At 42.6% G+C, this 12478-nt stretch overlaps 1 protein-coding gene across 1 annotated transcript in view; it reads right to left on the reverse strand.

The window, feature by feature from the left end:
• Window positions 1-2796: 2796 nt before the first annotated feature.
• LOC138931781 (homeobox protein unc-4) overlaps window positions 2797-12478 on the reverse strand; it is a 28816-nt gene continuing 19134 nt past the window's right edge. Inside the window, exons 2-4 of the mRNA XM_070292889.1 lie at window positions 8812-8984; window positions 4904-5107; window positions 2797-4744 (exon numbers count right to left, since the gene is read on the reverse strand). Coding sequence (XP_070148990.1) covers window positions 4070-4744; window positions 4904-5107; window positions 8812-8984 — 1052 coding nt within the window. The 3' untranslated portion in view covers window positions 2797-4069. The remainder of the gene's footprint in view (window positions 4745-4903; window positions 5108-8811; window positions 8985-12478) is intronic.

The raw sequence follows: 12478 nt of genomic DNA on the forward strand, positions 1-12478 counted from the left end.
ATTTTCAACTCGGCTGCAATTTGATTGCGACACGCGGGATCTTTACAAAGTTGCCGCGAATTTAAATACAGACGGATCACGATCCATATCAAATGATGTGAAATGAATCAAAATTTCTTTCATTGTCTCGGCAATTTTCATCGAATTGATGCGGAATTTTAAAACAAGAGATTGATATTAGCTTCGAGAAATCTTATATTCTTCCCTCTTTTCGTAACATTTTTCTCTCTCCTTCTTCTCAGCTAATTCATATGTAATTTACATATATATCGGAGTTGTCTTTTTATAAATATTTATTTTACACATCGAACTGTCCGCTCTAATTAAATCTTTCTGTAAAAAATGTTCATAAAATAAAAATATTTTATAGTATTGACGGATTTAGCAAGCCGTTAAATGACTCTGATAAAGCGCGGTAGCTCCCTCCGACAAGGTATTGAATTACATTAAAGTCAGCAAATAAGATGCTCATGATATTCCGCTCGTCTTTATCCTTCTCTCGCGTTACGATTAGTCGAGCAGCGATACATCCGATTACATCCGATCGAAAATAAAAGCGTCCCCCTAATGAAGGAGAACGGCCGGCCGATCAGAGGGATCTCGTAAATCGTCGGATTATTAATACCTGACATTCCACGTGCGTGAATCCGGGCAGGTGGCTGGTCGGACCTTCTAATCGCGATCCCAGGATAATTTACACCCATGTCCTCCCCTCGGGAAACATCGCGCGAGAACGTTAACGAGATCATTTTCGCGTGATTTCCGAGTGATGCCTGCTCCTCGAATCAATCTCGAATTGCAATGTCTCAATAAATATATCGCGATTTTTCTTATATGTAGAAATGTCAAATATATAACTTGTCTCATTAACAAGAAATGAATTACTTGGAATTTAATCATCGCGCATATATATATATATATATATATATATATATATATATATATATATATATATATATATGATTATACAATTGTTCATTAACAAACCCTTATATTATTAAAAATATAAAAATTTCTTTTAATTAAATAAATTTATTAATTTATTTTTAAATTTATTTTCTTCTATTTTTTTATTCAGTCTTATAATTGACTGGCGATAAAAATAATACGTAACGGAATGTTTTTCCTTTCTTACAGATATACTAGAACGTTATCGTTTTCTTCAACGATCAGAAATCTGCTTTAAACTTCGCTGGACCAAAAGAAAAAAAAAAAAGGAAATTTTTCGCGCGTGATGACAATGGACCGCGCGATGGATGAGGAAGAAGAGGCAGTCGCACGAGGATCGGGCCAGTAATAGAGTCCTCAGACGAGGGCAGAAAGCATCAGCCGTTTAAGTACACGGGCTCCTCGTGGACGGCTAATAATATTAACCATTGCCACGTCGCGATCGCACAATGGCCCTTTGTGGAGGCGCGTAAATGCTCGTAACATAAATCGCGAGCGGCGACGCGCGGTTTATTGTCTTCGCGCGACGCGTATTACCTACCTCTTCCTCCCTCCATTCGCCTCTTGCATCTTGCGGACGTTCGCCGATTTCTATTCGCTAAAGTGGTAACGCCATTTCGGAGCTTTCTCTCCTCTAGCGAGTCCCTGCGAATCTATCGCATTTATATTTAAGCCCGCGATAACGATTTAGCTATAATATTCTACGTGACGATAAAGCGGCTGAATTTTTAATTCGCGAGAGAGAGAGAGACGAGATTCTCTTTGTTTCGCTGTAAAAATGAAAAAAATACCGTAAACAACAGCATGCTTTCATAAATAATACCGATGAGATTATTCTTTAAATATGAATGCGTTTATCTTGCATAATTTCATTCATAAAATATTAGAAAAATCGAATATACACATACATATATACGAAATTCATATCAAGATGCATGTGTTAAAACTACAAATAGATTTGATCTCGAATATGTAAACCTGTTTAAGGGGTGGTTAAACGTTTAATGGAGGAGTCGTGCATTTTTCAGTTATATGAGATTGCAAAATTCGAGTAAACTTAAAATTCTGAGAAAAAAAGGGGATACGAGATTCGTTGGAGAGGATTTTGAAATCGGCGGCCACGATATTTTTAACATCCTCCGAATATAAATAGCGCGCCGTGCAACTGCGATATAACAGCGGAAGCGATGTTACATCGCATCTATGATTTATGCGCGGCTCATTGTTCGCCACGCGACGCCGACAGCGGCCGCATTGTCGTATACATCGTTATTATTCTTCCCTTTCCCTCCGCGCATCGCGCGATATTTAAACGAACAAAAGGTCTCGGCTTTCAGCGAGAGCGTCCCGTACTCGAGCATAAATCGCGCTCTCTCACGCGGATTTACATAAACATTCGTCCGCGTTGCAAACGCGAGTCGTACTCTTTTAAGTAAATTCGGAATTGATCTACGTCCCCAACGAGAGATATCGATAAAAAATTGCAGTATTTTCTCTGACATTTTTAAAGCTCTGCTTTAGCGAAATTTAATTTCCCTATATATTTTATTATATTCGTCGTATTAATGCAACTGTTTAATTCTAGTTAGATTAACTAAATCAAACTAATTGATTAATTAAGCTGTATATGTTTAATAGACGCGAATTGTTTTGTGAGAGAAAATCATCTTTGCAGATCATTTTTCTCAATTTAATTTAACCTTACACTTACTTGACATCCTTCGTGCGGATCGGTGGGTCAATCCTGTCGTGTCGCTTTCTTCCAGATGCACAGTAGAAGGAAAAAGAAGGACGGGACGACATGGCGAAGGGACGCAATGACTGAGAAGGCCGGCGCGTGGTCTGGAGAATAAATTAATATATTTTTAATGGATATATGATAGGTACTGGTTTTTCGCATATCCCCCGGATCATCGTATGGCAACTCTTATCACCCCTAACTATAAACTGAGCTCGTGTGAAACGATCTTGTCTTACGGGGGTCGCGGGAGAAAGATCTTTGTACCGCGTTGTAATCATGTCCGCCTCTAGGATCTTTTTTTAATCTATATACAACGCCAGGCAAATTTCTACCGCAGAGGTCCTCAAACTTTTACCCTTACTCCTGCGTATGTCAAATTGATTTATGTTTATGCAGATATATATGTTTTATCATTTGAAATAAATTGCTAGAAAAATTTACTCATTTTGTCTAGTTTCTATTTCTCTGTTATAGAGAAATTAAAATCACACCAATAATCACAAGTGTAAAGTGTTGAGAACCCCTGCCCTATTGCTTTAAATAATATCCGCGATCGACGAACATTGGGGTATCGACTACTCAAATTAAATAAAACAGACACCTCCCTCCCGCTATTTACATTAAATACACGCGTACGCACTTGCATTCTTGCTCGCATTCTATTCCTCTCTCTATCCCTTTCTCTCTCTTATATACCTCAAAGACAGACAACCCGCCTAGCGGCAAGCTTGTCCGCGTTTATTGCACATTTTTTCATTATTTTTTTTTTTTTTTTAAGGAAACACAACGGACGAAATGAAACGCACTCGATCTACGACGGTCACCCATGCATTCGATATGTCAAAGTGATATAAAGTCTTGCCGATTCACGCCGATGAGATGCAAGATCCTCAGATCCTCGAATTCCTCTCGAGTCAAAGAAATCCCGATTTTAAATATCGGATCTCTCGAAAATTCGCGTTCTATCAGTAGATTTTTTTTTTTTTTCATATCCCTTGATTTCCTTCAGACTCGAAAGAAATTCGGGATACCGAGAACTTAGACGCATTCGCGGCGAAGAACATGAAAATGTCTATACGCGAGAATATGCACGATGAAAATCTATCGGTTTCGATGAAAGCGAAAACATCCTGATAAAAATTCAATCCTTATCAAGATTGGTCCTCTCGCGCAATTATCTCGACGTACGGGAGAGCAAGTGAGTCCCGCAGGTTTTCGCCACTTCGGCCCACGCGATTCATTCGATGAATGCACTTCACCGTCACCGATAATTCCCGCACAGAGGAGGAACCTCGGCTAATTACACTTCGCCACCCTCGAATCTCTCGCGCGTCAACTTTAATCCGTCTCACCTCTCGGCGTCCCATCCGCGCCTGTTCACTACGTCGTGGAGGGCGACGTGCAGGCCGACGAGGCGGGTGACGTCGGCGACGTCGGCGTCAACGGCCTGCGCTCCGACGCCGCGCTCGATGTCCGGTTGTTGTTACCCAACAGGCTCTCGATGGAGAACGGATTCAGCCTCTTTCTCTCCTCTCTGCCCTTCACCGAGAGATCGATGCTGCCGCTCTGGACCTCCTCCTCGCTGGCGACCTGCCTCATCAGATTATTCCTGGCGCCGGTGCCGACCGACTGTTGACGGCCCGTTCCGACGACTCCCACCAACTCGCGTCGTCGCTCCAGCAGGCTCAAGCCCCAATGACGAATACCGGCTTGATGATTCAGATGCTCCATCGGCGGCGGATTTTGCGGATTCTTCCGCGGCTCGCTGGTCTCGTTAGCACTACTGTTGAGCGTCGGATAACACTCGCCGTCCACGGAACCGTCGGCCGCAGAGTCCATTCGCTCGCTTCCGCTCTCGCTGCAGGAATCCAATCCCCCGACGACGTCAATCTCCTCGTTGGCATCGTTACCGGACGCGGAGATGCTGCTCTCGCTATTCAGGCCCAGCTGACCGAACGAGCTGCTCAGGGGACCACTCGCGGTGCCACGACCCGACGCCGCCTCGCTACGAGATTCCCACTCGGCGCGCAGTGTCGACAGGTCCACTGTTATGCCCTGGAATTAAAAATCGAGAAAGGATTGTTTAATTTTATAACTCTTCATTACTTTATTTTGATTAATAAAACATTGTTCTCTCTATCTATTATTTTATGCCGATGCAGACATATAAAAGTGATGTAACGCGGTCGTAGATTTTTGCAAACTCTCTCTTACTTTAGCAGCAAGTTTCCGTTGTTGTCTCTCGAGAGCTTTCAGCAACTTTTTCTGTCGCCTCTCGCGCTCCTTCCGTCTTAGTTCTTCGGGTGGAATAGGCTCGCCGCTACAGCTCTGAGGATGAGCATTATGCGCCGGCCTTCCCGGGCCCTTCTTCGTGTGTTCCTTCTTCCGCCATTTTGCCCTTCGATTTTGGAACCACACCTGGAACAGCGATCCAGTCGTTCAGAGTTGAAAGACAGCGATGTTTATTTATTTAGCACTTTGATTGTTAAGTCTCTATGCATTAGAAAATATAGAATCGAGCAATTGATAACTATTTTATATCCAAGAGGATGAAATCGAGACACGTCTTTCTCATCTGAACGTTCATCGATTATATATATATATATATATATTTATAATCGCGATTTAACTCACGTCCGATTCGAAATAAGGATGATTAACTTAATCACCGGTTAATCGTTCTAATTGATGAAACCACAAGGTTGTTTCCCCGCAGATTCTCAATTATAACAGATGCTCGACCGTTACGTCTCGTAAATCTAAAGCTCCCGTCCGGATCTTTCTCTTGTACGACGCGAAATTTCCCCGCGAGCTACTTAAATCACGGCGCCGCCCTCGCACGACGCTATCAGGAGCGACACGAAGGGCGGATGCATTAAGTTCCGAAATTACAGGAAGACTCCTGTCTCAGGAACGAAGGACCAACGACCCTCCCGGGTGTCTTGATTCATTGAGGACGACAACCCTTTGCTCGCGTGAACGCTCGTGGCATCAACGACGATTTAGGGCTAGCGTGAGCCGTACGACGCGACCGGGGGTAGCGAAGGCGCACTCGAGGGGATGTGGGAAGGGGTTGGGAAGGGGTTAGAGGGGTCCAAGAGGTGGCGAGAGGGAGAGATGAAGACATTAGTTGTACGGTATGGCCGGCGAGCGGCGCTGAGCTCACGCGAGCCGAAGATCAATAGATCCCCTCGGCTCCCCGAAATGTCTTCCTTGCGTCACGTAGCTTTACGACTTTCTTCGACTTTGGGACACTTTACGCAGCCCAGAACGCTAACTCTTTCGAGAGAGACTCCGCTACTCGCGATTAAACTTCGAAGGTGATCGTAATTAATTCGATTATTTCGACGACTCTATTAGAATCCGTCGCACGATTGCCACCATTTAAATCTGTAGCTTTTTGATTTTTAATCTGTAAGCTGCTGTAATTAACATTTAGAGACGTAACTATTTTCGAAAAATTATTTTCAGCCCGATAATATTTGAATGCTGTACAAAAAAATCGTTCTATTAAATTATCCTAACAATAGAAATTCAAATAAGTGCAAAGATGTCATAGATTTTATAGAAGAAAAAAAAAAAAAAAATAAAATGTCAAAGATACAAAAAATTTGAAATAACGTTGAAAATTTCAAAGCCATGAATAAAAGCGGCATAAATTTCTCGTCGAAGAAAAGTCATTCCCGAACACATTGGAGAACACGCTACCGAGTAGTTCGAAACCTTACCCTGGGCACAGCTGTAAGACATTTACGTTAACGCGACGCGTGGGAAACACGACTTGAGCATTAGCGCGGCCATACGTCAGAAATTATCAGCGACCGATAGCCACTTAACAAGCTGTTTTGCCCGATTACGTATAAAAGGCGATCGTGTTCAGATGAGCTAAGTAATAGTTTTTTTTTTTTGCTCGCATCGCGTCGCATCGGGAAAGTGCAGCTTTACATTGTACGAGCGAACGACCAGTGGATAAAGCGCGCAGTATCTTTAGCGGTAGCACAAAAACTCGAAGAAGCGACGTCGTTACAGATAACTGTAATCAGCACGTACGACGCCTGTCTCGAGTGAAGATAATGCATTCTAAAGTAATTATATTTCCGGGTTTTCCCGTCGTGCCGCGTAAGAACGTCGCATCGGAAGAGAAGAGCGCGAAATCGATTTAATTGTAATTAATCCTTCGTCTTACAATCTTCTTGTTTTACCAAAGGCTATTTGATCAGTCGTATTTTATACATAGGACAAAAAGAAGCAGAAAATGTATATCGATCAAAAGACAGAGCCTGGGTATAATCATATCGCTATCTCAAAGATACTTTATCCGATCGTATTCTAAAAATAACATCGATTTCTCGCAGATCGAGTTTTGCCATAAATCGAGTATGAACAATGAAAGTGCGTTATGATAAAATCGTGCGATAATTGCGTCGCGATTTTATTCGCGATCGTACAAGAGTCGTAAGTGTACGATAACGCACGCGTTACGCGTTAAAATTGGCACGTCGACGAGGCAAAAATTTAGATGCCAGGGATCTTTCGAATCTCTCCTTCTCGATCGTGGACGAAGGGTCTCGGTATCGGAGATTTTGCCGAGCGCGGAGAGACGAGCGAGATGGCGGAGACGATAACCCGGCCGAGTGGTGACACAATGTGACACGATGTCGCGCAGCCGGTGCGCAGTCCTTTCGAAGGGAGTCTTCCCCACGACAGCTCTCAGATTAGATAACATCGATCACCGACGTACGATAACCCCCTATGAACGTATGCGCTTCTCTTCGAAATATCACAGCAACCGGATTGACTAACCGCCGACGATCGATCGAATTTAAATTAAAGAAAACCATCCCTGCTTTCTGTAACTGCGCGAATTCGGTCTGTTATTCTCCCTACATTAAGGCATCGGCATTTACGCGGATTTATTCGACGACAGTGTCCGTCAAAGATCGACGAGGCGATGGACACGAATTTAAAATGACTTTGGGATCGAATTTTTCCGAGGGTCGACAGAGACTGGGGGAGGTTGCTTCCGATCTCGGACCTTTGCCCCCTCGCTCCGTCTCCGGGGGGTAGTTAGTCCATCTGGTCCGTTACCTTCGAGATCCACTCGAGGGTGCCGAATCGACACAGATTTATCCATTCGGCGATCGTCCATTTAAATATCGCCAGCGCCGAGAGCACGCTATTGTTTCTCTATTATATTTTTACGAGGGTAAATTCGCGCTGTTGTTTTATTGGTGTACAACTACTGTCAAAATTAGCTTCTTTAAAGAAGATTTTTTAAAAGCATCCGATTAAATCTTGTACAAAAAAAAAAATATAATGCGAGATATCGAAAACAGAAACGCGAGTGATTCGTAAAATAGTCCCTTATAAAGGATTTTTCTCTCAAGCGAATCCTCGTTTGTAAAAATCCGTCGCGACGATGCGGACGCGTGTCATTTAAGGCTCCGCGAAACTGGCATTAAATCTGTTTCGTGTGGCCAGCCCTCTTCCGGTGTTCCGGACAGCTCACGCCCGCGTTCGACGAACGCCAATCCAGCCGAATCCTTCGACAGGACCGCGAAGGGTGGACTCTCAATTTCACGGCCGGTCGGACACACGATCACCCTCAGATCCTTCAAGCGGATATTTATATTTATCCGCTTAGACACGCGCGTTAGGTGCCGTAAATAGCGCATGCATCCGTTCCCTTCCTCCCTTTCCATACCGGTGTACCTCCCCTTTTTATATCTCATTCAACCCCTCCCGTTCACGATCTTCATCCTTATCTCCTTTTGTATCTTCGTTGCATTACATTTCGCGAACGACTCAAACTTTAATTTTGCAATTCTATATTTATCTCTTTCTTTCGTGCTATTATTGGTTAAAAGAGAATCATGCGATGTTCACGTAACGGGTATCGCAAAGGTAGCACGTATCTCTTACAAATTTTTCGGTCAACTTGCAACTTTGCTCGGCAGGAATTGCATAAAAGATACCATTTTTTACAAAATTATTTTTTTCAAATATTCTTTGATAACTAAAATAAATTTCTGATATTCAGTGATAATTCATGCAGTGTCGAAGGGGCGTTCTATGTATGTTTAATCATTGAAAAATGAATGACGATAAAGAAAGAAACTCACTGCCACGCGGCTCTCCTTTAATTCGAGTCTCACAGCCAGAGCTTCTCGCATAAAGACGTCGGGATAATGACTCGACAAAAAGGCCCGCTCCAATTCTTCCAACTGCCAACTGTTGAAGTTCGTCCTACTTCTTCGCCTCTTGTTCCCACCCTCGTCCGACTCCCCGTCGCAACCTGAAAGCAGAAAACATGGACTTTTGAAAAATATGAATCGGCAAAAAATGTGAAATTTATTTCTGCATAAATTTGAATATCTAATATTCTCTTCGAAAATTGACTTGAAATATTTTTTGAAATTTCGAGAATCAAAGATAAAAAGATTTAACGTCGAATAAATAAAATATCGACAATATATCGACACTTCAAAACTGATATTCAACATTTCGACGCTTCAAAAATTTTAATATTTAAAAAATTATTCATAAATTCTGAAAAGGAATATTTTTAAAAGAGGTGCGAGTTTTGAAAGAAAAAAGATTCAGAATTTCCTGGCCTCCATAAATCAGTATCTAGGAGCGAAAACCTGAGAGTTGGCCTCAAGGACCAGTGGTCCCAGAGGATTCGCGGTGTTCCACCGAGGATTCAGCGGTCCGACACGCTCAAGAACGGTAGAGTCAAGATACCCCGGGCATAACGACGACGACATATAAACACCGACGAAACACACCCGCAATTACTTAATCGGCGACGAGGCATTGTTGCTGGCGCGGCGGGATCGCGTAAGTGCACGTCTCGCAGCGAAAACAAACGCAGTAGTTACGCTAACCGCCGTGCAATAACGCGGCCCGTTGCTGTTGTTGTTCTTGTTCTTGTTGCCGTTGTTGTTGTAACGCGCGCGTTCTTCGATAATGAAGTTAACCACGTAGTAAAGTGCGCGCGCCTCTTCAATCTTCTCCTCCGATCGAGCAGCTGCAACGGCGAGCGCGCGCGCGCTCGCTTTCGTGCTCGCCACTTTGCCGATGTAAATCGATGAATTCGCGCACACTCTTTGCACGCACACTTTGCAACACAAGCCCCGATCGTGCTATTTATTCGTAGTTGTGTAGTGTCAAGCCGAGCGTGACGCGCGGAGCAACGGAGAGAGATTATAGCGGCAATCATCATTGTTCACAGACATAATCTAACAACATAATTTCTAACGCGAGCTCGTAATTCCTACGTAATTCCAGAGAGCGCGTTTGGAGAAGAAATGCGTTAGTTTTACAGATTGATACTTGATTATAAAATCTAATCTGTTAATTGCGCATCGGTATTCTTTCAATGTACCTGCATTAAATATAGCTAATTTTTTTCGCTCAACATTGTCAAATTACGACTCTTAATATAGGCAAATTTAATGTTCGATATTTATTCTGTATATATTTCTCATAAAAAATAACTCTATTATTATTCTTCCTCTTATTATTATTAATTATTAAAAAAAAATTACGATCACATGCTAGTGGTGGTGTAATTTTTTTTTTTTTTTTTTTTTTTTTTTTTTTCAAAGATTAAATTCGACGACCGATCGGTGAATCGTTGAAGATCCATGGGCAACGAAACGTTATAATTTGCGGCAGCTTATCTCGCGTGTGATCGATATCGATATCGAATTAAGTACTGTATACTTTCGACGGGAATTATTATGTTCGTGCGACACGAAAATGGAGGACGACGTCGAATAGCAAACGATCGCGAATTTATCTTAATTTCCCGCCGTTTTAACATGCGGGACGCAAGGTAAACATTTCGTCGAGTGAGAATTGCATCTTTATACAAAGTGGCTTTACACGCGTAATCTATAATATTAAAAAACAAAAAAAAAATACACCGCAAAATTGAAATGACAATCAGCTGATCAGCTGATCGGATGTCAAAGCTACGAAAAATTATGCGAATCGAGACGACGAAATCTACCATATGAGGAAGATGCAATAAAAAATATTATCGAAAAAAAAAAAAAATGGTTCATCTTTATCTTATTATCCATCAAAAAGGATGATTTGACGATGCCGACCAATATTGCGCAAAATCCCCTCGGTATTGATTAAAATGGCGGTTGGTTCCGGGCCGACGTCCAAAGAGCAATAACCGCGCGTTATTCGCGACGGGCGTGAGAGAGAGAGAGAGAAAGAGAGAGAGAGAGAGAGAGAGAGAGAGAGAGAGAGAGAGAGAGAGAATCCGTACACCGAAAATCGCTTCCCATCTTATCTAGGCACGCGCGAGATAAGACGCGTGCCGGCAGCGCGTCCCGACATATTGAATAAACATGAAATTTCAGTGATTTTACGAGGACGATCCGCGATATCTTCGGCTGGGATCGGCGGTTCCATGCTGCGCGTATGCATGCTAATGGCCGGAATTGAATAAAAGATCGGGAATTATGATTGACCGCGCAATACCGGAGCCCTCCTTCGCTTTTATCTCGATCGCGGAACGAGACGAGAGACGAGAAACGCTCGCGTCGCGGTCGCGAGGATAGATTCTCGTCCGATGTCGCTTTATGGGGAAAAATCCTTACGACACTCCAATGTCATATTCCGAAGTCGTTTGCGTCAGTGATGTAAAATATATTTCATTTTCGCACGATTTTTCATCATCATTAAATGTCAAGTCACAGCGTAAAAATCGGAAAGAACGTTTAAATTTATTATTACTATTTAAAGACTCAAGCTTAATATATATACATGCGTGTGTCATTAATTTATATAATTAATATAATTCATAAAAATTAAATTTCGATATAATTTCACAGAATCACTTTTCGTATGAAAATCGCATTGTCGCGATACTATTGGCGATTTGAAAATATAATATAATGCGGGATGTTTCTTTTAATTAATCGCGTCGCGGATCATTTCGATGAGCTTTCAAAAGAATAGGTCAATTAAGATTTTTCGATAGCAAGCAGAGACTATGTTTGCGAATCGGCTCGTGGGATCGTTGTTGAGGTGGCCAAAGGCAGTGAAAAATCGCGAGGGTTGGGCATTAATCAGCGTAATTAGATGCTATTTATCTGGCCCTCGTCTCTCGCTCGCATCGCGTCTCTCGTTCATTATTGATAATCTATAATCCGTAATAAGCGCGATCTCCGGCGCAGTGGCAGGTTGAAGGATCGTCGCCAACGATAATACCTTTATCGTGTCAATGTCGGCCAATCACAGCGCGTTCACTTGCACCGAATCTCATAATGGAATATAAGCGGCAGCAATTAATAATCCCGAGCGAACGCGGCGGAGAATATGGCGGATAAAATTCTCTTCTTTTTTTTTTCGCAATTACACGTACATATAAATTATACACGCGTGTGTCTGTTTATTATAATTCGGCTATTGTTTGCGAAAGCAAAACAATAACACACTTGTAATTTTTTAATTACATAATTATATGAATCACGCAGGCGCGCACGCGCAGAGACGTTGCCGAAGCTGAGGGGCGTCGTGGTCATATCATGAAATTAGTCGACTCATTATCATCATGTCAGGTTCATTATGCACCGAGGTGCGTTAAGCCGTGAGACAGGCGCTTCCCTCGTTAAACGGAAATGCGATTCCGCTGCGAGGCGAGCGGCCGCAATGAAAATAGATTAAGACGACGCGGATGAAACCGGACGTGAAAATTGTTTAACTCGTTCCCTCATAAATTATTTAGCGCGCCGCCCGCTATCATCCATCAACTTTGATAGCCGT

The sequence above is a fragment of the Polyergus mexicanus genome, unplaced genomic scaffold (assembly GCF_030449975.1).
Source record: "Polyergus mexicanus isolate NDT 795.1 unplaced genomic scaffold, iyPolMexi1.0 SCAF_3, whole genome shotgun sequence".
NCBI lineage: Eukaryota > Metazoa > Arthropoda > Insecta > Hymenoptera > Formicidae > Polyergus > Polyergus mexicanus.